General features: G+C 50.7%; 12 protein-coding genes across 16 annotated transcripts; 6 read left to right on the top strand and 6 right to left on the bottom strand.

The window, feature by feature from the left end:
• Positions 1 to 26: 26 nt before the first annotated feature.
• On the top strand, positions 27 to 1,199 carry PPTG_10320 (hypothetical protein; the record flags this gene model as incomplete). The annotated part of the gene is made up of 5 exons (XM_008904992.1): positions 27 to 77; positions 151 to 280; positions 337 to 425; positions 487 to 613; positions 676 to 1,199. 5 exons carry the CDS (start codon positions 27 to 29, stop codon positions 957 to 959), a joined length of 681 nt encoding a protein of 226 aa, XP_008903240.1. The 3' UTR covers positions 960 to 1,199.
• On the bottom strand, positions 1,121 to 1,462 carry PPTG_10319 (hypothetical protein; the record flags this gene model as incomplete). Its single annotated transcript, XM_008904991.1, has 1 exon — positions 1,121 to 1,462. One exon carries the CDS (start codon positions 1,460 to 1,462, stop codon positions 1,121 to 1,123), a length of 342 nt encoding a protein of 113 aa, XP_008903239.1.
• A 322-nt stretch (positions 1,463 to 1,784) lies between these two features.
• PPTG_10318 (hypothetical protein) lies at positions 1,785 to 2,633 on the top strand. Its single transcript, XM_008904990.1, has 2 exons — positions 1,785 to 1,854; positions 2,119 to 2,633. Exons 1-2 carry the CDS (start codon positions 1,843 to 1,845, stop codon positions 2,482 to 2,484), a joined length of 378 nt encoding a protein of 125 aa, XP_008903238.1. The 5' UTR covers positions 1,785 to 1,842; the 3' UTR covers positions 2,485 to 2,633.
• PPTG_10317 (AGC/PDK1 protein kinase) lies at positions 2,539 to 4,913 on the bottom strand. 3 transcript variants are annotated; one of them, XM_008904987.1, is made up of 8 exons: positions 4,794 to 4,913; positions 4,631 to 4,728; positions 4,389 to 4,553; positions 4,212 to 4,276; positions 3,484 to 4,117; positions 3,328 to 3,416; positions 2,947 to 3,241; positions 2,539 to 2,886 (listed from the first exon to the last, which is right to left on the bottom strand). In XM_008904987.1, the coding sequence occupies exons 1-8, from the start codon at positions 4,813 to 4,815 to the stop codon at positions 2,797 to 2,799; spliced, it is 1,458 nt and encodes a 485-aa protein (XP_008903235.1). In that variant the 5' UTR covers positions 4,816 to 4,913; the 3' UTR covers positions 2,539 to 2,796. The 3 variants fall into 3 exon arrangements, with proteins under 3 accessions (XP_008903235.1, XP_008903237.1, XP_008903236.1); XM_008904989.1 differs by having other exon boundaries at positions 4,389 to 4,728; XM_008904988.1 differs by having other exon boundaries at positions 2,947 to 3,416.
• Positions 4,914 to 6,390: 1,477 nt separating this feature from the next.
• On the top strand, positions 6,391 to 12,336 carry PPTG_10316 (hypothetical protein). The gene is made up of 3 exons (XM_008904986.1): positions 6,391 to 10,248; positions 10,323 to 10,466; positions 10,533 to 12,336. Exons 1-3 carry the CDS (start codon positions 6,425 to 6,427, stop codon positions 10,588 to 10,590), a joined length of 4,026 nt encoding a protein of 1,341 aa, XP_008903234.1. The 5' UTR covers positions 6,391 to 6,424; the 3' UTR covers positions 10,591 to 12,336.
• Positions 10,253 to 13,065, bottom strand: PPTG_10315 (hypothetical protein). The gene has a single exon (XM_008904985.1). It carries the CDS (start codon positions 13,045 to 13,047, stop codon positions 10,672 to 10,674), a length of 2,376 nt encoding a protein of 791 aa, XP_008903233.1. The 5' UTR covers positions 13,048 to 13,065; the 3' UTR covers positions 10,253 to 10,671.
• On the top strand, positions 12,929 to 14,699 carry PPTG_10314. Of its 2 annotated transcripts, XM_008904984.1 has the most exons (2): positions 12,929 to 13,236; positions 13,307 to 14,699. In XM_008904984.1, the coding sequence occupies exon 2, from the start codon at positions 13,357 to 13,359 to the stop codon at positions 14,194 to 14,196; it is 840 nt and encodes a 279-aa protein (XP_008903232.1). In that variant the 5' UTR covers positions 12,929 to 13,236; positions 13,307 to 13,356; the 3' UTR covers positions 14,197 to 14,699. The 2 variants fall into 2 exon arrangements, with proteins under 2 accessions (XP_008903232.1, XP_008903231.1); XM_008904983.1 differs by having other exon boundaries at positions 12,929 to 14,699.
• Positions 14,198 to 16,113, bottom strand: PPTG_10313. 2 transcript variants are annotated; one of them, XM_008904982.1, is made up of 2 exons: positions 15,765 to 16,113; positions 14,198 to 15,540 (listed from the first exon to the last, which is right to left on the bottom strand). In XM_008904982.1, exons 1-2 carry the CDS (start codon positions 15,804 to 15,806, stop codon positions 14,317 to 14,319), a joined length of 1,266 nt encoding a protein of 421 aa, XP_008903230.1. In that variant the 5' UTR covers positions 15,807 to 16,113; the 3' UTR covers positions 14,198 to 14,316. The 2 variants fall into 2 exon arrangements, with proteins under 2 accessions (XP_008903230.1, XP_008903229.1); XM_008904981.1 differs by having other exon boundaries at positions 14,198 to 16,113.
• Positions 16,114 to 17,813: 1,700 nt separating this feature from the next.
• PPTG_10312 (hypothetical protein) lies at positions 17,814 to 19,164 on the top strand. Its single transcript, XM_008904980.1, has one exon. It carries the CDS (start codon positions 17,910 to 17,912, stop codon positions 18,897 to 18,899), a length of 990 nt encoding a protein of 329 aa, XP_008903228.1. The 5' UTR covers positions 17,814 to 17,909; the 3' UTR covers positions 18,900 to 19,164.
• PPTG_10311 (hypothetical protein) lies at positions 19,015 to 20,330 on the bottom strand. The gene is made up of 2 exons (XM_008904979.1): positions 19,925 to 20,330; positions 19,015 to 19,852 (listed from the first exon to the last, which is right to left on the bottom strand). Exons 1-2 carry the CDS (start codon positions 20,317 to 20,319, stop codon positions 19,168 to 19,170), a joined length of 1,080 nt encoding a protein of 359 aa, XP_008903227.1. The 5' UTR covers positions 20,320 to 20,330; the 3' UTR covers positions 19,015 to 19,167.
• A 1,840-nt stretch (positions 20,331 to 22,170) lies between these two features.
• Positions 22,171 to 24,083, top strand: PPTG_10310 (hypothetical protein). Its single transcript, XM_008904978.1, has one exon. The coding sequence runs from the start codon at positions 22,336 to 22,338 to the stop codon at positions 24,004 to 24,006; it is 1,671 nt and encodes a 556-aa protein (XP_008903226.1). The 5' UTR covers positions 22,171 to 22,335; the 3' UTR covers positions 24,007 to 24,083.
• A 1,979-nt stretch (positions 24,084 to 26,062) lies between these two features.
• On the bottom strand, positions 26,063 to 26,611 carry PPTG_22584 (hypothetical protein; the record flags this gene model as incomplete). Its single annotated transcript, XM_008905185.1, has 1 exon — positions 26,063 to 26,611. One exon carries the CDS (start codon positions 26,609 to 26,611, stop codon positions 26,216 to 26,218), a length of 396 nt encoding a protein of 131 aa, XP_008903433.1. The 3' UTR covers positions 26,063 to 26,215.
• Between the last annotated feature and the right edge of the window lie 310 nt (positions 26,612 to 26,921).

Raw genomic sequence — 26,921 nt, 5'->3', positions numbered from 1 at the left:
TGAGTGGTCGACTACAAGTAAACGGCATGTCGAAGGAGACGGACAGCGATTCGGAGCCGCAACAGCTTCAGTACAAGGTTGATGCTGCACAAGTTGTACCTTCACGTAGGTGATGTTGTAAAGCTTACTGGTGTTTTTGCTTGAGTGCAGGTGATCATCCTGGGAGATGGCGCAGTGGGCAAAACTTCTATCGCTATGCGGCACACGGAGGACAATTTCTCCACGACATATAAACAAACAATTGGCTTGGATTTTTTCCTCAAGCGTATGGCGTTGCCAGGTCCTCGCAGTCAATTCTTTTCTTAAAAGCACGCAACTAATATAAAAGCACCATAGGTGACACGCAAGTGACGCTGCAGATTTGGGACATCGGTGGTCAGAGTATCGGCGGCAAGATGCTCAAGAATTATATTTACGGGGCGCAGGTACGCGGTGTTTGTAAAGGTGTTTAGGATGAATACGTTTACTAATGATAAAGTGGTGCAGGGTGTGCTGCTGGTGTACGACATCACCAACTACGAGAGCTTTCAGAACCTTGAGGACTGGTACCGTCTTGTTCGTCGCACGTTCGATGAAGAACGCATGCCATACGTAGCTCTCGTTGGCAATAAGAGTACGTCGAAAAGCATACAGCACACGGAACTGTGTCTAATAGGAGCTTGTTACCTTTATCAGCGGATCTGAATCATCTCCGTGCTGTCAAAGTGGCCAAACACAAACAATTTACCGAGGAGAATGACCTCAAGAGTTTCTTCGTGTCTGCAAAGACAGGAGACCAAGTGAACACGACGTTCCGTCAAGTGGCTGCAGACCTGGCGGGAATTTCTCTTTCTAAAGCGGAGTTGGACGTAGAAGCTCCTGTGCTTAAAGCGCAGATCGTCAACCACGAGCAACACGACCCAGACGTCAAGACGCCAGACATCCGCAGTTCGCAGAATCCCAAGTGCAGCATTCAGTAAATTTTCCATCAACTTCTGACATTCGGAGCACCAACTTTTGACACTTTTTTCAGCAATTGATCCCCTAACAAAGTGTCCCATTGATTAGATGTGTTACTCTGGTAGATTGGAGATTAAGGCTCCATGCCGCTCTTGACAAAGGTTGACACGATAGACGACACTTAGTAGTCCTCGTCTCCGCCGAACATGTCCATGCCGCCGCCCATGTCGACCTCCTCTTCCTCCTCAACGGCCTTCTCCTCGACCTTCTCGGCCTCAGCGCCAGCAGCGGCACCTCCGGCGGCAGCGGGGGCAGCGCCAGCCGAGCCGAACTTGGCGAGCTTCTCGCTACCAGCAGCGATCACCTCCTCGGCGGTCTTGCCCTCCATGGCCTTGATCACGGCAGCCACGCGAGTCTTGTCGACCTCCACACCGCTCGAGTTGAGAATCTTCTCAACGTCGTTCGCAGAGGGGGTGGGGTGGCCACCCAGGACAGCGAGCAGGTAAGCAGCAATGTAACGCATCTGATGTCATAGTACCAACATTAGTCATTCGATTCAAGTAGTGCATGCGTATATCGGCAGCTGCAGCCCACCTTGAATCACTTTAAGGTTTTCTTGGAGTCTACCAGATACAAGATGGCGCTTGTCGGAAGGCGCGATTGGCGTTGAACCAACCGCTACATCTCCCTTTACAAGAACGTTTTCCTCTCTTTACAGGAATAGAATCGATTTTCCACCAATTAAAATTGTTGAAGGGTAGTTCAGTGGCTCTCCTCCAGTGATTCGCCAGGGTCTATTCCAGCCAATCATGATGCGTCTCTCACCTGCCCCACCTGTAGTCCGTGGCCGGTCATTCTCCGAACGACTCCGCAGTACTCCCGTAGTTCATTCAGTCCGACGCCATGGCTCCTGCTGTAAGTTCCTGCTGCTTTGTCCCCTTCTGGGGCGAGTGAATGAGTTGCTAAGCTGCAGAGTCCTCCTTCTCTGCTCGGGCAAACAGAGTTCCCTTCTCTGTGGGCAGCCAACTAACAAGTTGGTCGCCACGCATTTCAATTGGAACAAAAGCTGTTTAATCCTGGGGCGAGAGGACTCCAATGCAATACGCAGATCAGACACTCGCCACAGACAAATATCTGTCTCGAGCAAGTGTCTAATTCCAATTAATGTCATCACCACAGAACAAGGGAAAGAAGGTCAGCAAGAAGCAGCTTCTTAAGTTCACGATCGACTGCACGATCCCCGTGGACGACCACGTGCTGGACCCTGCTTCGTTCGAGAAGTTTCTGCACGACCGCATTAAGGTCGGCGGCAAGACTGGCGTGCTCGGCGACGCTGTCAAGATCACCCGTGAGAAGACCAAGCTCCAGGTGGTGGCTGTGCCCCCGTTCAGCAAGCGTTACCTCAAGTACCTGACCAAGAAGTACCTGAAGAAGCAGCAGCTGCGTGACTACCTGCACGTCATTGCCTCGGACAAGAACACGTACGAGCTCCGTTACTTCAACATCCACGATGCCGGTAACGACGCCGACGAGGACGACGAGTAAATTATCGCATTGTTTGCTTGTAGCTCTTCGCAATTGACCGTTTAATGCAGATTCGCTTTGGCACGGAGAATTTGTATCTTGAAATTATTGTTGTTTGGACTTTTGAAACAAAATTATTGTTTCAGAATGGATATGGTAGGAATGTGAACCCGAGTAAAGTTTTGCATTTTGTGGTCTTTTGAAGCAGACTCTTGTTGCTGATGGACACTCGACTAACTGCACAAACAGCGTCTACTCAACACGCAATCCATTTCCGCAAAGCATTAACGGGGTTCGAGCAGGATCGGCCAGCCAGTCAAGTCGTTCGCTTCGCTACTTTCCACGCACAAGCGCCGCGTTGATGGCCTCGATCCACTTCTTCGACCCGTTGACGAGATCGTTCAGATGGTACACCCGGTTCGGCTGCCAGAAATCAATAGAGGTTAGCATCTTGAATTCATACGTCTAGGTTCAGTATCTTACCGTCACGACGTCGAAAGCAGTCGCACTCTTTGAATTGACGTAGAGGTTGTCCGACCACGGGATCTCTCCCTTTTGCTTCATTCTAATGGGGTCAATGTAGATCAATCGAGGCTTCGATGTCAAGATCAACTGTCGCTTCTTGGAAAAAAGGCCCTTCCGCTTGCTAATGAGTCCGCCCATCTTAATCAGCTCGTCATCCAGCAGGAATCGGTTCCAGAGCGAACTGGTACGTCGCATTGCAGGCGGTATTGCTGCCTTCTGACGAGCCACTTCCACTACGTTAACATGTTCAGCCCTACAAATTAAAAAGCACAAGATCCCAGACATAAATTTAAAACAAAGAGTTCTAATTATCACGCTACGACGCAACAGCAAACGTACGGAGACGGCGGAGGGTCCAGAGCGAGTCCAGACGACACCTGCAACTCGGTAGCAACACCAGCAAACAGCCAGTCCTCGGTGGCGCCATCCTACACGGTACAAGATCGTAGATATTAGTTTACTATCCAACCATATTAACACGCCATACAATCTTACATATTCCGTAGGTGGCAGTCGGCCGATCTCCGGTAGGTAAGGCGGCTGAGCGTATCCGACCATTTCCCAGTCGACGCCTTCAAAGAACGGATGTGCCTTTAACGCAGCGTATCCATTGCCGTCGTCGTCTGAGCCAGCGCCAAGACGCTCGTTTGGCTCCTGCAATAGAATGCGATCAATCAAATCCTTCGCGACGGACGGGAACCCTGACGGGTAAGCAAAGTCCTCGGCCGGATGGTTCAAAATCTGCTGGAACGTAAGATACTCGTTCTCTGCACGGAACATGGGTCGACCCACGAGCATCTGGAACACCATGCAGGCCATAGCCCACAGGTCGCAGCCGCGAGACGCCTCCTGATCGCGTAGCACTTCGGGCGACACGTATTCAGCTGTACCGCAGAACGTGTTATGACGACTCTCCTCGGTCTCGTCCTTGGCTGTACCAAAGTCCGTCACCTTGAGGTGCCCTTCATCGCTCAGAAGAATATTCTCAGGCTTGAGGTCGCGGTGGATCACGCCATTCTTGTGCAGATATTCCAGCGCAACCACCACCTCGGCAATACAGAAGCGTGTCAGCTCCAACGAGCACGCGCGATCCGTGTAACCCGCAGCAGCCTGCTCCTTCTGATGCTTACTATTGCATAAATAATATTGGTCCAGATAGGAGTCAGTTCTCTTCCACGAATAATATGCCAGCGATAATAGATAAACTGTAAATGAATACGTACGTGATCACGTCGAGCAGTTCGCCGCCACGGCAGAGCTCCATCACCATATACAGGTAGCTGTTATCCTACGCACACCATTGTAGCAAGAATGGAACATCAATTAGTACAAGAGAGTTCATCTTGTTGGCGGTGCATTGCTGCACAGCCGCCCGTTCGGGTCGCCGCATCGTTATTTACCTGGAACGTGAAGAAGAGCTTGACCACGCGGTCGTGCGAGATCTTGGAGAAGACCTTGCGCTCCATCATGACGAACTTGACCTTCTTCTCTTTGCGGATGAAGCGCTTTTCCATAATTTTCACTGCGTACTCGGCGCCCGTGTCCTTCATACGCGCGTGTACGACCTGCAATAGTGACCAGAGCCACGTCAAACGTCAATAATCCCTACCACTCGACCCTTCAAAGCTGCTACAGTACGCACACGAGCGTAGGCGCCTTCGCCTAGCGTGGCGCCGAACATGAAGTCCGCCGGCGACGGCTTCTTGCTGTTCGTGCGGACGGGCGAGGCATCCGCCGAGCCTATAGACCAGAAAATCGCGTTAGTGTGGAGATGTAGGGCAACTGGGACGTCGCAATGAGCGCACCGGGCGGCGTGGGGGCTTGCATCGTCCGGACCGAGCTAGCGACGAGTGACGATGGGAATGCCAGAGACAGCGGAGCTACTAGCTCGATTCTCTCCCCCTCACTGGCTGTTGATGTGTCGTACACAGATATTATGCTATAGGGCTGGGGCTGCTACAATATCAGGTTTATTATGGAGACTGTATTATCCCGAAGATATATTTTACCGCAGACATAGACGCCACGATAAATACCGCCAGCTTGGCAGTGGAGATTCTATGGCGAGCAACCCTGTAATATAATAAAGGCATTCATTTCGGAGCGGCCAACGTAGGCATTCCAAGAAGCTGCTTACATCGGTTTAGAAATTTGTACCTACAATGATACACGGAATATCGCGAAAAAAAATTCCGATTTTCTGATATCGAATGTTACAGGTCGTCGACATTTGCAACAAGCTTGACTTGAAGTTCACGTAGAGGCTTTTTCGGTGGTTTATAAAATTATGCAGTAGCCCCAGTCTTACTACAAATTTGATTAAAAAAAAAGGGAATATGGCCATCAACATACTCGAAGCGACTCCGTTGCAAATTTTTACATGCTAGTTGTCTCCATTCGGCATTGCTTGCGGAAGCGCCGCGGAATAAACGTCGTTTACGAGTGCATCGGATATTAGTATCAGTACGAAGTAGTAGTTTACAATGCAACAAGAGTACGGTACATGTACCAGCACTTCATCTACACTAAAGTATATATGAAAAGATACCGTATCTTACGTCTTCGAAGTTGCGATGGCGAAAACGAGCGCATGAAGACAACATCGGGTGGGATCGCGGCACGGAGAGAATGTTCCTGTGTCGCGTTGGCGAGCCACCCGTATGAACGACCACATTAGAATACTCACATTTTCGGAGCGACGATTGCCGGCAACACAAATTGGATCACAGTAAGACTCGCAATTTCAGCTTGATCAAGACTGTGCTTGAATGGCACGACGACCTCTACCGGGTACTTGTTCAAAGTGTGGCTCAGATAGTGAGTCGGTTGGTTAGAATGTTGAGCATCAGAACTACAGTACATAAGTGCATTAGATTTTCGTAAGTACATGCCATACAGGATTTGCTGTCCCGGAAGGGCAGACACAGTGTGAGTTGCTGCAGGTAGAAGCCAAGAGAGCTGCAAGGTGGGCTCGAGTAACTATCGAGGTGAGGCAAAATCGACAGCGTTAAGGATCGTTAACCGTCGAGTACCTAAACGGATTCATCAAAAATATACATACTTTTCACGTCTCAATAGCCTACTGCGTCATTGGTGGTGATAACATCACTCATATTAGCTGCGTACGCAGCGTGATAATCGACTCAACGTAGCGTTGTTCTGGATGAAGTATCGCACCACAAGATAACTTGTGAGTGTAACTTCGTTGCAAAGATTGGCCTAGTTCTGTATCGAGTATTTCAACATCGAGGCTCTGCGCCGGGACGATCCTGAACGTCATGAACAGCATATAGGAAGTTAATCCATGTGTGGTGGAACACTGCGGCAACGACAAGTTGAACTGCTCGATCCATCGCTTCTCACACGTCGCATATTCCCTCTTAAGTCCGTTTATCATTTTCCCGGCAAAAAAGCTGCACTTCACCATCAGCCAGCGATGTCGAGCATCGAGAAGTTGTCGATCCGCGGCATCCGCAGCTTCAGTCCGAACCGCGAGGAGATCATCGAGTTCTACCATCCTCTGACCATCCTCCTGGGTGACAATGGCTGCGGCAAAACCACAGTGATCGAGTGCCTCAAGCTCGCGTGCACAGGCGGTCTTCCCCCCGGTGCACGCAGTGGCCAAAGCCTCATCCACGACCCAAAGATCGCCGGTACCAACGAAGTGAAAGCCAGTATCCGCCTACGCTTCCGCAATCGAGCTGGTAAAGCTATGCTGGTGCATCGTACGTACCAGGTGCGTCAGACAAAGAAGACGATGAACTTTAAAGCTCTAGACGGCGTCATCCGCGTGGTGAACGAGCTGGGCGAGAAGGTTTCGCTTAGTCACAAATGTGGCGAGCTCGATCAGCACATTCCAGACATGCTGGGAGTGTCTAAAGCCATTCTAGAAAGTGTCATCTTTTGTCACCAAGAAGAATCCAACTGGCCATTAAGAGAAGGCGCCGAGTTAAAGAAACGATTTGATAATATCTTCGAGTCGGCGAGATACACGAAAGCTCTTGAAGCTATTAGGAAGCTGAAGAAGGCGCGACTGGAAAATGCTAAGGACTACAAACGGGACTTGGATGTGTTGACGACGCACATGAAGATGGCGGAGGAGATTCGCGATAAAATTGAGAGATTGCAGGAGAAACTTGAAGAAATTACAGAACAAGGAGAAGGAGCGAAGGAGAAAATTGATAAGGCGAAGGAGACGTTGAGGGAGCTGCAGCAATTGCAAGAAGAAGTCAAGAACTTTCATTTACAGCTGGAAAGACGACAAGAAGATGTGGTCATGAAGGAGCAGAGTGTGCGTACTGCATACAGCAAAATTGAGAACATTATGAGCGACACTGATGATGAGTTACGAGGCTTCTTGAATGACTATGATGCTATTATTGAGGATCATCGTAGAGCGTTTACCAGACTGCAAGAACAGGATGAAAAACTGCAGAAAGAGCAACATAAAGCCAAGGAGGACTACGTGACGCTACGTGACAATAAAGCACGCGTTGAAACGAACATTGACACGTACCAGAAGAAGGTGGCGGACCTCATTGACTCGGCTTCGAAGCTCAGTACCAAGTATCGCTTCCACTTGCAGCCTTTGTCCTCGCAACAGGAGGATATTTCGACCTTTTTGGCAGAGTTTAGGAACGTTGTCAAGGACAAGCAAGAAGCGGTTAATAAGCTGGATGTCAAGCAGCGACAGGATGACGATGCGTTAACCACGGAGTTATCTGAATTAACCTCTCAGGTGAAGCGTTTGAGAGACGATTTGAGGACGAAGACGCAGAGTCTTGAGGCACTGAATAGAGACAAAAAGGTTATTGCAGATCGATTGAGGGAGCTGGGAGGTGCCGGTCTTCATTCCCAGCGAGACGCAGAGGAAATGAGCTCACAAGTGTCGGAAGCGGAGAGAGCGTTGGAGGATTACAGAGCCAAACACAACGTGATGGCTCTGAGAGACGAGATCCAAGGGTTTAACAGACAAATGAGCGACATCAACCACGTGATCGAAGATCTGGGACAGCAGATCAGCCAATTGCGCATATACGCGCGTCGAAACGCTGAAATCGAGTTTCAACGCAGTGAATATCGCAAAAAACAGGAAATATTCCAGGCCAGTTTACACGAAAAAGTGGCGGATATTGAAGAAATCTTTGAAGGTGGCGAGAAGCCGACAGACAGATCCTCACTAGTGTCGGCACTGCGTAATATTGACGACCTTATTGCCGAGCGCAAGCACTCTCTTGATACTAAGAGAAGGGAACAAGCGTCAGCTGAACAGCGTTTGATGGAGAACACGACGTCGTCGAAGCTCGCGGAAAAGGAGTTGAACTCCTTGCGCTCGAAGAAGAACCAACTGGATAGACAACACATGACTGGACTGAAAGAACTGCTGGATAAGGTCATTCCTGGCCACGACCTGAAGAACGCTGAGCTTGGAGTGAAGGAAGCTGAGCGCGCGTATGCTGATGCCAAAGACAAAGTCGTACGTCGCAAGAACATGGTCATGTTTCTCAATATCTACAAGAAAAAAGGACTTAAAGATCACTGCTGTCCACTATGTGAACGTGACATGAGTCCCGAGGAAGAGCAGGCTTTTGAGAGCATTTTGAGCGATAAAACGGATGACGGAAAGGTTGCTGACAAGATCAAAAAGGCCGAAGATCTGGAGAAATCGTCGCTCCAGACACTGACGCAGATTAAGGAGAAGATGCCGAGTTGGCGCAAGTGGCTGGAGCTCGAGACTGCGATCCCTGAAAAAGTAACTGAGCTGGAGGAGATTTATGCTGCTCAGAAAGCTCTGGAGGTGGATGTGCAAGACAAAAAGGCAGTGTTTGATCTGGCACAGGAGCAGTTCGACGCTGCCAAGACGGCTAAGTCCGATATGGAGATCTTGCGTAAATCTGCCGACGAGCTTCACTATTCCGACGTGGCTATCACGAAAGAGGAGGAGCGTATGAGAGGGAGTCAGGGATCGAATGGTTGCTCGTTGTCAGATGTGGAAGCCGAGAAAGACGCCAAGCAGGCAGAAGTCCAGGAGCTGAACCACCAGCTTCAACGCAAGCAGAAAGAACTTGATCATATCAACGAAATGCTGCAGCAGTTGCAGAACGAAATACACAGTCGGAAGGAGGAAAAACTCCGCATTGAAACGCAGCGTAAGGAATATGATGAAGCCATTAAAGAGCAGAACAGACTACGGGAGCAGGAGAAGAGCTTGAAAGAAGCCTGTGCAAAGCTGAAGAAGTCGGAGCCCGAGCTGGAGCGTGAAGTTCGAGCGAAGACAACGCAACGCGAGACGCGACGTGCAGAGGCGAGAGAACAGCTACGAGCCCAACGATCTGAGCTCCAGGAACGCCAGGAAGACTTCCGTGTGTTCAGTGATAAATGCAAGCAAGTGCAGCACGGCGAACTGGACAGACTGGAGCGTGAAGTTCAAACGATAAGTGATAATATCGCACAAACCAAGCAGCGTGAAGACAGAGTAGTCCAAGCTTTGGCAGATCTGGCCCCTCAGATGAAAAGTGCTGAGAAGAATCTGAGCGAGAATGAGATCGTTAAGCGACGCATCCAAGACAATCTCGACTACCGTGAGCTTCAAAAGGAATTGGCGAAGATGCGTGCTGAGGTTGAAGATCTCAAGAATCATATCGGTAATTTACCGTCGCTAGACGATGTAAATGATCGAGTGGAAGCTGCAGATGCTGCGTTGACTTCTGCGCAACGTTCGGCTGCGATGATGGTGGGGAAGAGACAGCAGTTGATGGAGGAGATTCGCGAGCAGAAGATCAAGCTCCGTGTCCCGACGTTAAAGGACGTTGAAGAGAAGTATCGACACAAGTTGATCCAGTTCGAGACGACCCAGATGGCCGTGACAGACCTGGATCGCTACTTCAAGGCGCTGGACGAGTCGCTGCTGCAGTATCACTCGAAGAAGGTGGACGAGATCAACACGATCATTCGTTCGCTGTGGCAGATCACGTACAAGGGCCAAGATATCGACACGATTGAGTTGGTGAGTGGACAGCAGGATGGCGCGGTGTCGAAGGCCGCACGCTCCTATGACTACCGTGTCGTGATGAAGAAGGCTGGAGCTGCAATCGACATGCGAGGTCGCTGTAGCGCAGGACAGAAGGTTCTCGCGGCTTTGGTGATCCGTTTGGCTCTAGCCGAGACTTTCTGCTTGAACTGCGGAATCCTGGCACTCGATGAACCTACGACGAATCTTGACACGGAGAACAAATTCGGACTTGCACAGGCGATCACTGAGTGCGTTCGGTCATACCCTAGCGATCTAGGCTTTGTTGTTTTCTAACGTATCTTGTTGTCGTTTGTCGATGTAGCATTCTGAACGCGCGCTCGCAGCAGCAAAACTTCCAGCTTGTCTGCATTACGCACGACGAAGAATTCGTGCAGATGCTCAGTCGTACACAAGCTATGGAGGGAACCCGCCCTGAATTCTACTGGCGCATTTTGAGAGAAGACATGTACGAGCTAGCCCTTCTGCTGAACCCTGTTGCCTCTTACTAACGTGTATCTTTGTCGACATGCAGTGGCGGCAACCGGTTTGTGAGCAAGATCGAACGACGCGAGTGGGAGGATGGCATCTAAGTAGTCGCACTGCACGGTGATGCATTCGTATTTTCTTTCATCTATTGGAAATCTATCTAGCAAGTGTGAGCGCTCTTTTGCTTATGTGCTCTTCTTAGCATCGAGTTTCTGCTGCAACTGCAGCTGCACGTCAAGGTTGCTGCTCTGCTTGAGTAGTTCACGAACCGCCATGGTCGCGTACGAGGAAGGACCCAACTGGAACTCAAGGCACAGAGCACGACACTTGCCGTCAGGGATGGAGGGCTGGGCGGAGCGGCCTTCGAGACGGTCAACGTCCGTTTCGAGGAGCGGCACCGTGGGGTCATTATACCTCTTGAGTTCATGCTCCACATTGATAGGCTTCCTCAGCACATGACGATAGGAGCCTGGTAGATGGTATTCCGAGTTGGTTGCACGCTCCAGAGCTTGGAAGTCCACACCGTCCGCCTTCATGATCTCCTCGTACCGCTGCTTCAATGCGTTCTCCGGATACTTGACACTGTAACCAGGCAAAGGAAGCACCACGTCGTAGATGCTGTACTGGCTCACGTTCTCGCCCGTAACTACGGTAACATTTGCTTCAGAGCGTGAAGCTTCCGCCGACGTCCTTGGTTTCTTGTTCACAGGATCAGCATCGTCGGCTTCCTCGCTCTCATCAACAGACTCCTCCGTCATTTTATCGTGAGGAATGACCAGATCTCCGACCATAGGCGCGTACTGCGTCAAGCGCTCGCTAGCCACGGTATTCCACACGTAACTCTGGTACGAGTGCGTGTACATCATACGGAGATGGCGCGGGATACTCTGGATCGCAGTGGCGTACGCCGTCAACCCGTGTGCGCCAAGTCCTTGTAGCACAGCACGCTCAGCGATCAGATAAGAAGGCAGCGCCTTGAGCGCTGCACTGACGTCCTGGTTGTCTTGGAAAGCTTGACGAGCCTCGCGGATCTTGGTCGCGTCACCTTGTTGCGGAGACAGCAACAAGTCTACCACTCGTTTGTGGTCTCGCTGTAAGATAGCCCGTCCGATCTCGTGCGTAGCGATGGCCTTGGTACCGAATCGCTGCAGACCGAAGTAATTTATGAAGCCGCGTTCACTCCAACTGCGTACTGCGGCGTGGATCTGCTCGTCCGAGATGGTCTCGTCATCAGGAAGATCGCGAATAGCCAACGAGAAGCGATTGCCACGTAGATCACCGAGGTTCAGACGCTCAGAGACGAACTTAGCGCTGCCCACGAGGAAGTTGAACGAGTCGAGGTCACGACCAGCACGGTTCAGCGTCTCCAGTCGCTCCTTTGAGCCGCGATAGACTGTGCAGAGCTGTGTCGTGATACCGCGCTTGTCCTTCGTACCGGCATATGTGAAAGCTGAAACATTCGCGTTCATGGCCTTAGCGAGCTGCATCATGACGCTGTTCGTCTCCATGTTGCGTTTGTAGAGCACAAACTGCAAGTAATCAGGACGGTTCTTCGGCCATGACATGCGGCCATTGTTTCCTCCACGTTGGTCGATATCCTTCCGCTTCTTACCGCCAACCATCACACGACGAACTCGAATCACCGACACATCGTCACTGTTAGTCGTCGTGTCTGAGACAACAATGCCACTGCCAAACTTGCGCACCAGCTCATGCACCGCTGCACGCGTCTCCTTGGCTTCAATGGGCGGGAAGAAGAATGTCGTCTCCGTCTCATTATTCACCTCATCAGTCGAGATCTTCTCCTCTTTCTTCTCGGCTTTGCTCTTGTTCTTGTTAATGTTGTTCGCTAGTCTCTTGGCTTCCTCCTCCTTCACTTGTGTATCCACCAATTTCAGCATAAATTGCTCCAATTTCTCAGCTGTTACTGCTCCACACACTCCAGTGACCGCCACTTTAAGCTTCTCCACGTTCTCCTTCTCCTCCTTCAGTAGTCTCGCTCTCTTATTGGCGTTAAACATGCCCAACAGTCTACCCGATAGTTTGCCAACCAGAGTGTTTACTGGTGCTGGGATGTCCATTTTCTCATTGGCTGCATCGTTCAGTAAAGCGAACACTTTGTGCTTGAAAACTTCACTGATTTTCTGCGACTTCGCGGCCGGAGCGAGCCGCTTGACGTCCGACAGCGTCACCACGTGTCCATCCAGCGCCACCTCGCGTACTACAAAGTCGGAATAACGCTGCTTGGTGGTGCCATGGAATCCACCCACTCCTGGCATCAAGAAGCGCCGGATACCGACCACAGACTCATCCACACTGCATGGGACGCCATCGTTGTAGCCGGCGGCGCGGAAATCTGGACCGTCATGACTTCCGCCTCGTCCTCTCCCTCGTCCACCGCGTCCACCACGTCGTCCGCCTCCTCCACGACGAGCAGAGCCACGACCCATCGCAGACTGCCGCAGAACACCGAGCGATCGAGAGAGCGACGTCGTACACTCCGCTCCACAGCGAGTGGAGCAATGGTGTGTTTTGACTGGCTGAAAAATGATCTGCCTCATATTAGTGACGTGTCACTGTTATGATTCCCTTCACACGTCGCAGAATTTCCGTAAATGTGGACCCCTGCACTGCTCGGCAGCGTGATCGCGGCCAGTGCGTGGCTGCTGCTGCGTCCATTGGCGCTTTATCGTAGCAGCAGGGGGCTCTCTGACGTCCCTACGCTGACTCTGCTACGCTTCAACCTCAATGTGCGCCTGCACTCGCTGATATTGTGCATCTCCGGGGTCTCACGAAATCTACCAAACATTCCCGATGTAGACCAATTGCCTGGCCAAGTGCTGCGTGTCTTGGGTAACAATCCCAGTCGAATGACACTACGAGGTACTAATGTGTACATAGTAGGCAGTGGACCGAGAAGGTTTTTGATCGACTCAAGTGACGGCAATGAGGTGTTTGTGAAGAGGTTGCTGGAAGTATGTCAACGCCATGGAGTGGAGGAGATCTCGGATTTGCTGGTAACTCACGGACACTTAGATCATGTAGGGGGTCTTTTACCATTAAAGCAGAGATTCCCCGCCATGAAGGTGTGGAAATATCTACCCGATGCAAATAAAGAGGGCGATGGAGACGGAGATCGACGATTGAGATTGAGCAACGAGGAGAGTCGACGACTGGGGATTGAGGCATTAAAAGACGGACAGGAGTTTAAAGTTCCCGGCGGTGAAGGCGTTCTAAAGACGGTGTACACTCCAGGACACAGCAATGATCATGTCTGCTTCGTACTCGATAAGTTGGACGAGCTGAAGGCACCTGTGCTTTTCTCTGGAGACTGCGTCTTGGGTTTTGGCAGCTGTATGTTTGACTCGCTCGCCGACCTCATGGCGTCTCTAGCGAAGTTAAAGGAGTACGGTGCTACTACCATTTACCCAGGACATGGACCTGTAGTGGACAATGCACCTGCCAAGATCTTGGAGTATATAACACATCGTCAGCAACGTGAGTACGAGGTGCTGGAGGTGCTCAAGAGGCGGGGAGGACTGTCGTCGTCGGAGATCGTGGATAAAATCTACGAGCCACTGCCGTTCTTGCTGCGCTTGTCTGCGAAGAAGGCAATTGAAAAACACTTGCAGAAACTCATGATTGAACGCCAAGTCCGGCAGATTCGTCCCACTGGATGGTTCCAGTCTGCCACGTACATGTTGAGCTAAAGCTGCGTGAAAAACTCTTGTGTTTTTATGGTTATAAGGTTTATAGTGATGGCAGCTCTAAGAGAGCAAAATAAATGACGCAGTACTTGGCCTCCTCGTGTGTACAGTACAGACCCAGATTTACGAACGGCTATTGCTGAGCTGACGTGCCATCTTGATGTTGTCCTGGATCTGTTGGCGAGATTGTTCAGCGATGAGGTTCATTTGGATAATCTGCGCCATCAGCGAGTCCGTCGCTGGGTCTGCGTCGTTGCTGTTAAAGCTGCCGTTGTATGGTCGTGACGACGCGCTGTTTAGTCTGGCTACTGCCATGGACCCTCGAGTCACTGGTGTTTCCGAGTCTCGTCCCTTGTAGTAATTGTCTTCAGGACTACTAGGTGGAGAGTGGCTGTGACGGCGTTTAACCACAGTGCGCTTCCCCGCATAGGCGTCCATACTGCGACTAGTCTTTTGCGGTGACGGCTCCTGGTAGACGGTTACGGGCACGGCAGGCATCGACGACGCACCAGGCTTCACCTGAGTGTTGTGTGTGGGCTGTCCAGGATGTTTCGGAAGCGGAGCTGCTGCACCAGACTCCAAATAATAAGCCTCATCCTCTTCCTGGCGATTCACGCCAATGACAGGCTGTGGCAGTGTGCGGAATGATCCGCTACTGCTGCTGTGGCTGCTCGACGCAGACGCTGCATGTTGGTTCTCACCCTCACCGCTGTCGTCCGTGGCTGCTCTGCCTCGTGTTGAGCTCATAAAGCTGCTCTGCGAGCTCTCAGACCCCGTCAACGACGCAGAAGCGTACTCCACCAAGTTCCGAACACTTTCAGGCGCGCGCAGGTCTACCTGATGGATCAACCGCATGCATTTCTTGCAGAATTGCTCATAGTGTGGCACGCGGAAGTCGTGGAAGCTCAGTACACGCACTTTCGAGACACAACTGGAGCACGTGAGCCGGTGACATACAGCGCACTGCTTGGATGAGCTTAAAAAGCCGGAGGCCTTGGCGTGGCACACCTCGCACTTTCCATGTGTGATGAACGGACGTACCGTGTGCTTGCCGGCCTCCACCAACGCTGTGGCAATAACTGCATGTGCTACAGGCATCGCCTGCTCGATACGAAGCCAGAGTTCAGCCGATTTCATGTCGGCTACCCAGTCCACGACTTTACCACCTGCGTCGTTCTTGCCGCGCATGTAGACTTTGACTCCTCCGCTCTTGTTACGTTTGTACAGGTAACAGATCGAGAACTTGGCACGCACGCACTCATTGAACAGCGGACAAGTAGGTAGTTCGACCGACTCGGTGAGCGTGTATCCGATCTCTTTGCCGTTGCGATCTCGCGTCATGCCAACCTGTTCGTACCAGCACACGTCGCGGTTCTTAACAAGTCCCTTACCGGGCGACTCTACCGTCATCCACTTGAAACACGAGAGGAAGAACGGGTCCTCCGGGGTGCGCTTCTTGATGACGCCAAGCACGGCGCAGTCCACGATATCGTCGCGGTAGACGCCCGAGATGCGCCGGAAGTCGGGCGTGTTGTCGGCGTAGCGACCCATGACCACCTCGTCCAACGTACCGTCGATGCGGCCTGTGCAAAGGTATTTGAACTCGCTGTCATCTTTGATCTTACGTCGCCGGTAGACAATCAGATCGTGCTTCTGCTTAATGGGCTTCCACTTGCGTTCGCGCGTCTCCTGCGTGTCGAATTGCTCGCGGTGATACGCGTCGATGGTCTGTTGCAGCAGTGAGTCTCCCCACTGGAGGAAGCTCTGCGCCTCCTGCTTGCTTAGGCGCAGCGGAGGGAAGAAGTCCAGCGGCAATGGGAACATCATGGTGCACTGCCGAGTGGATGGAAGGCGATCTGAGGCCGAACGGAGCTACTGGGAAGTGCAGTGGTCGAGGTCATCAAAGCTTGAACCTCAAAGGGACGACCGAGAAGTACCGTATATTTGAGAAACAGATTACATTCAATAACCTAGAACCTCGTATAACTGATTATTTGACATCTTGGAACGCTTACCAAATGTTATTGTGCTATTCCATTGTTGTAGCATAACCTGTTAAATATAATCTATTTCAATAGGGTCATGGAAGACAGCATGCTACGGTACTGGGTTTGATTAGCTTAACGTTTGTATGTGAGCCCTTCGGGATAGCAGAATTGCAGCTGGGTTTGCTAACGAAGCCTCAATTCGAGAGACTCGGGTTTCTCCTGTCTTGCTTACTTTTTTTTCTTGCTGCATTCTCAACACCTTGCTACAGTAATGGCTGGGTGCCTGTGCGAAATGCGGTCTACGTGCATTACCAAGATGATGCAAATACACGTGCATGGCGTTTAACGTTAGGCGCTTTCGCGCTTGCCACCTGGTGCCTATCCCGAAGAAGGGCTCACGCTGGCATCTGCCAGTGCAATTGACGTTAAAGCTTTTAAGCTTTTAACTTAACAGCTTACTGGTGTGCCTGTAATACGTACTTCAAAAAGTATTGTAAAACTTTGCACGTTGGGGCTAGTTGCAGCGGCACTTTGCACGAGTGAAAGGTGCGCATTCGCTTTCACAACCGTAACAAAACGGAAGTCAGAGTGTCGTGTTACCAGTAGCGAAAAAATAATGTGTATCAAAGGCCTTGATGCATGTACTTGTATTACAAGTACGCGAAAGTCTGATTCACGCATGTGACGAGTGATCCCAGCTTTTCGATCGTAGGATCCATAAAAAGAATAGGACTTGGAGCTCTTCAAGCTTTGTGCGTTTCAATGTATTTCACATTGATCCGGGTGTCCAAGTGCCTGGCCGGACGGAAGTTGATATCTGGCGCACGACCAACGTACGGTGGTCATGCATTTGCAGTGAGCTGCTCCCATACGTGGTGTACTGCTATCTCACCACAGCGGATTGACGTCTACCTGTAGTCTATTAGAGCCAAGGTGATCCTGGCGGTCGGTCAGAGGAGCGTGATACGTTTGTGAATAGTATCCTAATCAGAGGTAGACGAACTCGTCTTGCAAATGCCGTTGTGACTTGCCTACCAGTTCTCGTCGAAGATGGAATCACCAATATATGTACTGCCTCCTTCCGTTAACGGTAACTGCGAGCACACCACACAAATTGAGCGGGCAAACGTATGCTACCGCGCCATACCTTTGACGAAATGCTGTCACCAAGTACCAGAACTGGTCGAGGTTGTTGAAATTTGAGCCCCATAGAAGAAGTCGCAGCTTTGTAAAGATTCTATGGGGTATGTCGGCAGGGCTCCCGATAATGGCATTAATCGGATTTCATTTTTGAGTCACGAATACGTTATGCACAAGAAGACACCCATACATAATGGCCATTAATGGATCATATTAATGTACATGAATGTATATCATTTTGTATTGTACGGGAGCCCTGCATGCCAGTGAAATCCGCAAGCTGGAGATGAAGTTTCTTCTTCTTCATTTTATTGTGAGTTCTACTCAAAATTTCAAAAAAAAATAGACCCAAATTGGCAAATTTGGACTGAATTCACAATAACTGCTATACGGACCGCAGCATAGAAACGCGCAATGTTGCCAGAATTTTTGTTTCAAGCAACATAACTTCACGCAACTTTGAACCGGTCTCAAAAACAAGTTCAAAAAGCTCCAGAGCGCGCGCCAGGGGCTACCTTGTCCAGCATCCTCCAGTCCCTCTCGGTGTGTCCCGAGAGCGTCCCAAAGGAAGTTACTACCCCATCTTCCATGCACGCGGCGTCTAGCTTAGACGGTAGCGATCCACCGGTATCGGACGAGGCCAGCGCTTCCGACCTCAAGTTCGTGACGGAGCGCGTGGATGATTCGGGGCCTGACGCATTCCCGCAACACGAGGAATGCGTGGCCGTGCTCACTATGAAGTGTGGCGAACCGCTCATGGCTGTGCGCAAGAAGCTTCATGACGAGATCCTCATCCCGTTTATTCCGGACGAGGGTTTTGGCGTGTTCCAGAGCAAAGTAGAGCGTCACTACAGCAAACTGGACCCCAACTACGTGCAGGAGCGACGTGCCATCTACTTGAAGCCGAGCAGCAACGCCACTCAATCCAAGTACGTACAGCTGACCAAAGAGAACTTCGATCCGCTACTGCGAGTGCGCTGGAAAGTGGCGCGTAGTATGAAAGTGGAGCTAAAGTACGAGGTCTTCTGCTACTTTGTGGACACGACTACCAAGAAGGACAAGAAGCGATTGTCCATGAAAATGTTCCAGCAGCAACAGCAGCAACTGGCGGAAAGCGGCGTCGACTCGATCGTGCCCAACGGCGCGCCCGGTGCTTCAGCGTCGCCCAACCCGTCCTTTATGCCGTTTGGCCAGGCAGCAACGGCCGGATTCCCTCTCATCCAGAGCTACGCAGACATGTCAATCGACGGATCGCTCACACCTGGTGGCAGTGCTGCAAAGACTGCAGGTATTAGGACGGGCCACAAGAACGGAGCGCGTGACGAAGGTATTCAGGCTAATGACCGACCCAGAAAGGTAGCGCGCGGCAAACAGACAACTGCGACGGCCGGAGACCAGCTGCAATTGGACGGAAGCGCTGATGAGCCCGTGTTCCACACGATTCCGTTCCGGATCAATGGTTTTGTTGTACCGTTGGAAGTGGACATCACTGCTCTGAAGCGAAGTTTGGGGTTAATACAACCACCTTCCGACGCCCCCGTTGGCGGCAGCGGCCTGGATCCCACCCCACACTTATAATAGGATACGGTAGCGCGGATTGTCTTGTCATTCGGGGAAGAGAGATGAAGCAGGAGGCAAGGAAGTAGGTACATGTAATGCATGAAGGAAAACGGAGACTGCAACCAAGTAGACAAGCGAACAGTACTCGGACGTTAGCAGCAGCTCGGTAGTGGGGTTTCTTGTCCTACAATCAGTCTCGTTGTGTGAACCTGTAGTAATATCATGTTGCTGAGCGAGGCGATAGTCATTGTTGTACTTCATTTCAACAAATAGTCTTTCCGACACTCTAATGCTTTCGAGAAGCTGCGATCTTTTGGCGGATGCAGCTAGAGCTAAGAGTGCTGCTCTCTGTACGCCGACACGCAAAGATGTGGAGCTTCGGCAGTCCGCGATCCACGCGAATGCTGTTGATCTTGGAAGCACCCGGGAGCGTCTCGGTGGACACAACCATAGCTGCTGGCTCTGGGACGACGATGGCTGGACCAAATGGATCTTCAATCGTCACAATGTCCGCAGTGATCTGCGGGTTGAGGAATGCAATGTAGTCGCGCACGGCACTCTTTCTCTTCTCCAAGGGCTCCAGCAACTCTGCATGCGACTTCTTTTTCAGCATATTATCTGCTGTAACGCCCACCAGAATGCGGTTGGCGCAGATGCTGACAGCCAACGACAGCAATTTCTTGTGTCCATTGTGCAAGTGGTCGAACGTGCCTCCCAGGATGACCAGATCGTGTGGCGTTAGGTCCGCGTGCTCATTCTCAAAGTACTTGATGTCGGCTGCCAGCCTCCTCTCCACATGCATCGCCAATGGATGGTAAGTGACTGCAAACAGTCCGTCGCGCTCGAAGCGCTGCACGTTAAGACGTTGCACGTCCACCAGAGCGTCCTCGCCGAACACCGCGTTCAAGTCTGGCTGCAGCACCAACTCCTCCCACGTCTTGCTGTCCTTGGACACCCCGCCACCCACAATCCTGCAATTTGGTGCAAGATTTTAAGCATCAATGACTCACAACACTGGAATAATTGCGAGTTGAGGCACCTACCGGATGTCCAGGAAGGGCTTGCCAAGCGCACAAGCGACGTCCCATGCCATGCCGTAGAGCTCGCTAATGTAGTTAACCACTTCGTGTTTGTCCCTCCCGGACACAAATATAAGTAATGTCTGCGAGATAAACTCGGTTGATTTCTCCAGCAGCACGTCATTCTTTACCAGGTCCCGGAAATTCTGCGGCACGTGCATGCGCAGCAAGCCAACACGGATATCGGAACCGTTCTTCTTGTGTGCGTCGGATCGAGTGGCCGCACGCTTGTGGAGTGTGGACATCCCTACGACTGCCATGACACCGGCGGCAATAGCAAGTGCCGTGCTGGCCCCGGAGAGCACAGGCGCACCGACGACGCCCGGAGGCAGCTTGGGCAGTTGCAGCTTCTTTTCCATCCGCAAGGTTGTCAAATGACCAAAATTTGTGATTTGAGCAAATAGGTGGGCGCAAATACACAAACTGGTTGAAGTATCCATGATCCAAACTCCACGTAGAGTATTACCGTAATGGACAACCGCAAGAATCAATTGCATTGTAGAGATAGAAACCTTGTTCAGGTACGGAGAGAAAACAGAATGCAATGTGGAGAAGTGATGTCAACGAGCAGCGCTTGCCGAAACCGAGTTAATATGATCCTAGTATTTGAACTATGAGCGCCAGCCAACCTGAATAGTTGAACAGCTTGTCGGATTCTTTGTCCACCGACATCCCGATTCGATCGTCTCGCGCTTTCGCTCGCAACGAGCGAATCCTACACATGCAGCATGGAAATCTCTGGCCAAGCATCATGCGCAGCCAGAACTTCGGTAAGGGGCATGAAGTTGCACAATCGTTAGTTTGCAATGCGGTACCGAGTTGCGGACACGATATGTAGGCGTGGGAGGCACTGAAGATGCTGCTTGGTGACGGCTCGTCACTGACGAGGCATGTAGACGACCAAGCACTGCCAGAGCCGCACCAGTGGTGACACTACACTACGAAGCCACATGTTGGTCTCCATTTCAAGCAGACCGCTTCACCATGCACCATCTTTGCCAGCGCTTGAAGTCGATCTGATTCGCCCACGTCGGCACTTGTCATGGTTGTTGCCGAGTTTATCTGGCCGCTCACATTCTGACTAAGAGCCGGAGAGATGTAAGTGAGTCTCACCTTCATCAGCGGAAAGGCTGGATGAGGCTAGCGAAACGCAGACTAGCGAAGTGCAGACTACGAAACTTTTGCCTGAAGCGGCACTGCAACGACGCACTTCAACGTCAACGCTTTGCGGCACTGGTTGTGGCAGGATTCCAAGAATTCACGACGCAACTGACGATCGGCTTGCCGGTGCTTTGGCGGCGCTGCCATATTGGCCAGCACCACGTCAAGGGAATCGCCCTTCTCATAGCGTTCCCGATACATTTGATACGAGGGATGCGCAGACGGTCCGAGCATCTCCGTACCGCCGCTGCGCACGGAAGCGTTGTGCAAACGAACGCTGGTGTCCGTGGACGGCCACCGCCTTGAAATCTGTTGTCCGGCAATTTGTCGTGACAAGGAATACATCTACGCAGCGCAACGCGGCGCTTTCCTAGTCGAGCTTCAAACAAATGCACTGTGCAACTAAGACTTGCTTACTGAATTCAAAGTCGACGGATCTCCTCAAAAAAAGAGCTGGTTTCGTCGACGAGCGAGCATCTCCGTGGCGAGGATGGACACGATGACTGCGTCGAAGCTGCTTTCGTATATTGTTAGTGTGTCTGATAAGTGCATGTTCATTTGCGTGTAAATGTGGAGCTGAAGCCTGTGGACGTCGCTCAAGCAGTTAGCTCGGCATCGAATTGATGCTGAAAAGCGACTCAAATTTGTTATCGCGTTTAACCAGGTAGCCCTTTTTCTGCAGGTAATTGAATTTAACCACTGTAAACACAACTTCAGCTTGAAACCTAGATTGAAGCGAGTTGCACCTCACTGATTTTCGGAACCGTATCAACCTGACAAGAACTATGATGAAAGCCATGCATGCAACAAACCTCGACTGCTTCGCTTTGGTTGCTTCACCCCGACAACGAATGAGCTCGCCAAGCTGAGAGCGAACACTTTGCTCGGGTGGGTAGGGCGGTGAGGCCCGTCAGCTGGTCCTTTGTGAGCAGTGGGTTGTCCGATTGGCGAGAAAGGCCAGCAGCGGCATCGCTGCTCGCTTGACGCGACTCCCTTCATCAGCTCTCTGTTGTCCATCTCCTTGAGGCAAAGACGCGTCAAACGGAGCCGCTCGGCAGGCGCACCCTCATCTTGCACCCTGCTGTTTGCTGTTGGTCTCCCTAACGAGTCTTTTGCTTGATTCCGTTCATTCTTCAATTCGCCGTGGAAGTCGCAGTGGGGGGCACTCTACCAACCGAACATTGTTCCTGTCGAAGAACTCTACATCGTCCACCATGGATATCAAGCCCACCTTCATGCAGAACGTCCTACGCACGAAGCCGCTCGCGGTCATCAAAGCCGAGGAGGCTGCCGAAGAACTACCTCGTCAATTGTCCCTTTTCGATCTGGTGTGCATTGGCATTGGTGGCACAGTCGGTAGCGGTGTCTTCTCCACAACCGGCGACATTATCAGTGGCACGGCTGGCCCCGCTGCCTTCGTGAGCTGGATCATTGCTGGTGTCGTGTGCTGCATCAACGCTCTGGCCTATATGGAGCTGGTTACACGCGTACCATCATCGGGTAGTACGTACGCCTACTCATTCTACGCACTCGGAGAGCTACCGGCCGTCATCGCAGCGTGGTTGCTAACGCTCGAGTACGGTATCTCCGGCTCAGGTGTCGCCCGTAGTTGGGCGTCCAAAGTCCAGGAATGGCTCGTGGATGAACACCCGGAACACACCTACCAGTGGTTGAACGAAGACTACACTAATTTACTCGGTGCTGTGCTAATGGCACTCTGTGTGAGTGTGTTGCTGATGGGTGTTCGCTTTGGCAAATTCTTCGTCAACACCTTCAGCTCCATCAAGGTAATTGTGGTGCTGTTCATCATCATCGCTGGTTTCGCCTTCATGGATTCGGACAACCTCTCGCCCTTCGTCCCACCTCGCCAGGATTTGGACGGAACGATGACGTTCGGTACGCAGGGAATCATTACTGGTGCCTCGTCGGCCTTCTTCGGATACATTGGTTTCGATGAGGTTTGCTGTCTGGCCGCTGAGGCTAAGAACCCCAAGAAGGTCATGCCGCTGGCTGTGATTTGCGTGGTGCTAGGCACCATGTTCTTATCCTGCTTCGCGTCACTAGTACTGTCGGGTATGATCCCGTACCTTGAGGCTCAAAGCTTTGGTGCTGGTTTCGAGTACCAGGGCGCACACTGGGCCTCTCAGATCGTGCGTGCTGGTGAGACGTGCACGATGCCCGTCGTGGTGCTGGTCAGCTTCCTGGCCCAGCCGCGTCTGAACTACGCCCTAGCGTGTGATGGTCTGATGCCCCGTATCTTCGCTAAGGTCGACGATAAGGGCAACCTGTTCGCCAACACGCTGATCTCTGGTCTCTTCTTCACGGTTGTGGCCTTCGTGGTGCCGTTCGACACGCTTTGGGATATCGTCAGCTTCGGCATCCTTCTATCGTTCAACATGTCGATGTCATCCCTTCTAATGGTCCGAATGAGGAAGGAGTCCCCATCGCTTGCGCCAAAGCTCATCGGTCTCTTGGTGGCGTTTGCGTGGCTCGCTGCTTTCTTCTATCAGATCGGATACTCGAACGAGAGTCACACGTGGTGCCTAGTCTTGGGCATCGTCTTCCTAGTGCTCGCAGTCATTGTGTGCTTCGTCATGTTCTTCAAGTGCCCACAGGAGCCCCAGAGCGGTGATAACTTTACGGCCCCGTTCGTACCATTCCTCCCCACGGTCGCCATTTTGGCCAACTTCTACTTAGCTGCCCAGATCAGCTACACGGGGATCTACACGAGCTGCGCATGGCTGGCAGCGAGCGTTATCTTCTACTTTTGCTACGGCTATAAGCACTCGGCCGGTCGTACCGGCTGGAGTGCTCTGATGAGTCTACCGCGTGACTCTACTTTGCGTTCTCCCATGATCTCGGACAAGAAACAACTCCAGGAGTAGAACATTTCTTTAGTATTTAGTTGGGGTATTGTTTTTAAAAAAACACACTAAAAACTTCGTTTTGTTTTGTACCGATGTCGACTCGTAGAAGTAGACACTAGCACCATAACGCATACAAACCGACGCGGGTCCCGCGTGGGATTTTATATGAGAAGCATACTGAAACCAAAAAGCGGGTCCCCGAAAAAAATAGTCCAGAGAGATTTTTGCCTAAGTTTACACGACCAAATTGTACTTCTTCAATTTGATTTGCACAATAATATTGTATTTTGCAGGAACAGCAATCGTTTTAAATTTAATTTTGTTCAGATATAAATAAATCAATTTTATTTATAATAGCCAATCCAATATTTATTACTTTTTGAAAATACATTTTAAAATATAATGCAAAACGTTTTGGAATTTATATTTCTACGGATCGTGCAGATTGAACGAAGAATTCCTTAAATGCAAAAATGTCAGGTATACTAAGCGTAAGATAACACCTCAAAATGCAATCATTCACATGAATTCTTCGTGCATTTTGCACGAAGCGTTTCATATATCCAGTAAATAGAAATGACTGTTAGCATCTTCTCATAGCGTTGTTTGTGACTTAAGCTCTCTAGCTAATGTCTTCCAGGACAAATGCTCTAACCTTCGCTCTCTTCCCTTGATAGAGGAGGTTGGGAAAGGAAGACGGTGTTTTATCTGCGTGTACATCAGACCAGCGGCGCTGGTGGAGGCATAAGCTCGCCGAATATCTTCTTGCGATAACAGGGCTTCGACAACATGCATCAGGCGTTGAAGCTCGGCCAGTCGGACCTTCTTAACGCGGGTAGCCATATCATGTTTCCCCAGCAATCGTAATGGCGGATTCCCTGCACACCAGTGCTACCATATCACCTGAATCGTTCCTGCTGGGAACGTAAATCCCTCAGCAACCCTGTGAAAGCTACCTTCCCATAGCTGAAGGTCTATCTGGGACGTGGCCGCTGAATTGGCGCCAATGTTGTGGTGAGGCGTCTGTCTCGCGCCTTGATCGCCAAGTGCCAAGTTCGACCGAGCAATGACCAATGCAAAGTCATTTCTATAGCCTCTATGGTCATCACAGAGCCGTGCACATACTTTTTCAGAATTGTTTCGAACGTTCCAGCAAGTCCCACCTTGTACTGCGATAAGGTAACCATAATTCCTACATGGGGAGGAATTCCCGATGGACTGATAGGATCATTAACTCGGAAAATACGACACACAACGCGTTGTCGGAGCCACTCAAACAGTGGCTGATTTTGTGCTGCATATAGAGAGGTAGAAAACAACACGTGAGTTCCTGGTAGCTGCTCACTCAGGAAATCTTTGTGATAAAGTATGGAAGCTAGCCCAAATTGGCAAACTATTCGCAGCGATGAGGGTACACCCGGAACTACAGTCGTCATGACAACACGAAGCCGCTGCTGTAAATCTAATCGCTCATCTTCATCATCGCTTAGAGGAGCAAAGAATGGTGGCAAAATAGCAAATTCCGGTGAATCAAATGGGAGACCAGTAACATACCGCCCAACTACCATATCACCGGCAGCTTCGAATCTTACATACTTGTCCTGAACACCTGGCAGGGTCCAACCAGCTCTAAGACAAATTGAGGCAGCTGAGGGGCTAGAAGTAGAGCAACTACTAACGTACGTCGCGGCACCTTTTCTAGTAGAATGCGTTCCAAAGTCTTTTGTAGTCATTCCATTTGCGACCAATACATCTTCGACTCCCTGTCTGCCTAATACACGTTTTAGCAACTTGAAAAAGTGACTACATTGGTTTCCACCGGGATACAGCTTGCCATTACTAGCAAATCCAAGAACCGCAAAATACATTCCAAAACTTAACACCGGGTAGATCTCGGGCATTAGAGGGTTGGCGTATACGTGTCAAGGGTCTCGGGGACGACTACCATCTTGATCGTTTTTCATGTCTGCAAATGTTATAGCCACTGAGTCTTCACTCCACGAAAGATGGGCATGCCTAATCGATTCTGTGCTTTTGCTCGACACATCAAATTCCAACAAATCAACAAAAATGAGTGGCCGAATATATCCTCCTTTTAGCTGGACTGGATCAGTGATTTTGCAACAACTCTGTACATCGAGAATGAAAAGGGCTCCTTATCCTCGCGAAGGCGTTCATTACTGCCTTGGGCCACTTGTGCTACCGTATGGTAAAATCCTTTGAAGAATCACCTCATTTGAGTGTCAGAGTCCGAAGGTCGAGGAAGCTCTGTCATAGAGTACAAATACACCAACGCAGAGCGAGCATTGCCAAAAGTTGATTTCCCCGAGACGCCTCGTTGCTCCAGCAAAGTAAGGTAGCGCATGCAGTCCTTAGTAGTTAGCACACTAAGGTTGATTGGACTTGTAAGAGGCACTCGGTCAAACCACTGAGTAATTGTGTCGTTGTTAATCTGTTCAAGCTCAAGAAATGATCGCGTGAAGAGCACCACACGATGACTGCCATCTGTATGACCATATAGCCAATCCACAAAGTGAGCCAGCGCGCGAATGTACACGTATTTGGTAGCACGAGCTGTAGTATTCCCCAAAACTTCCCCGACGCGAGCATCTAGAGCTTCCATTGCGACTGTTTATCAATACAATCGCTTATAACATCTTTTGAAATAATTTCTAAATTAGACTTTGTTCATTCTGCACGATGAATTCCATTTATCTATACATTTTAATTTTTTATACAGTACGCGACAGGTTGTTATGACCAGCCACATTTTTGGTCGTAGCTCCCTCAATTTTGCGAGTTGAGGCTTGCTATTTAGATATGTTGTTTAGGACGTAATCGCGCTTTTGAGACTTGTTTTAACGACGGCGATATCGCATTTTGAGAGGGGTCTAGTATACAAGCCACCACATTTGTGTCTGCGTCCATTAATA

This window comes from Phytophthora parasitica (genome assembly GCF_000247585.1).
Source record: "Phytophthora parasitica INRA-310 unplaced genomic scaffold supercont2.19, whole genome shotgun sequence".
Taxonomy (NCBI): Eukaryota; Oomycota; class Peronosporomycetes; order Peronosporales; family Peronosporaceae; genus Phytophthora; species Phytophthora nicotianae.
The sequence above is the reverse complement of the archived record's forward strand: the minus strand, read 5'-3'. Positions and strand labels throughout refer to the sequence as shown.

Excerpts from the sequence above, each read along its gene's own strand:
- PPTG_10310 (XM_008904978.1), top strand. The coding sequence starts at position 22,336 with ATGGATATCAAGCCCACCTTCATGCAGAACGTCCTACGCACGAAGCCG.
- PPTG_10314 (XM_008904983.1), top strand. The coding sequence starts at position 13,102 with ATGTGGACCCCTGCACTGCTCGGCAGCGTGATCGCGGCCAGTGCGTGG.
- PPTG_10311 (XM_008904979.1), bottom strand. The coding sequence starts at position 20,319 with ATGGAAAAGAAGCTGCAACTGCCCAAGCTGCCTCCGGGCGTCGTCGGT. Across the intron at positions 19,853-19,924 it reads AAGCCCTTCCTGGACATCCG|GATTGTGGGTGGCGGGGTGT; the intron begins GTAGGTGCCTCA and ends ACCAAATTGCAG.
- PPTG_10315 (XM_008904985.1), bottom strand. The coding sequence starts at position 13,047 with ATGAGGCAGATCATTTTTCAGCCAGTCAAAACACACCATTGCTCCACT.
- PPTG_10317 (XM_008904987.1), bottom strand. The coding sequence starts at position 4,815 with ATGCAAGCCCCCACGCCGCCCG. Across the intron at positions 4,277-4,388 it reads AGCTCTTCTTCACGTTCCAG|GATAACAGCTACCTGTATAT; the intron begins GTAAATAACGAT and ends TGGTGTGCGTAG. Across the intron at positions 3,242-3,327 it reads CTGGACCCTCCGCCGTCTCC|GGCTGAACATGTTAACGTAG; the intron begins GTACGTTTGCTG and ends TTTAATTTGTAG.
- PPTG_10316 (XM_008904986.1), top strand. The coding sequence starts at position 6,425 with ATGTCGAGCATCGAGAAGTTGTCGATCCGCGGCATCCGCAGCTTCAGT. Across the intron at positions 10,249-10,322 it reads CTTGCACAGGCGATCACTGA|CATTCTGAACGCGCGCTCGC; the intron begins GTGCGTTCGGTC and ends TTGTCGATGTAG. Across the intron at positions 10,467-10,532 it reads CGCATTTTGAGAGAAGACAT|TGGCGGCAACCGGTTTGTGA; the intron begins GTACGAGCTAGC and ends GTCGACATGCAG.
- PPTG_10312 (XM_008904980.1), top strand. The coding sequence starts at position 17,910 with ATGCACGCGGCGTCTAGCTTAGACGGTAGCGATCCACCGGTATCGGAC.
- PPTG_10313 (XM_008904981.1), bottom strand. The coding sequence starts at position 16,020 with ATGATGTTCCCATTGCCGCTGGACTTCTTCCCTCCGCTGCGCCTAAGC.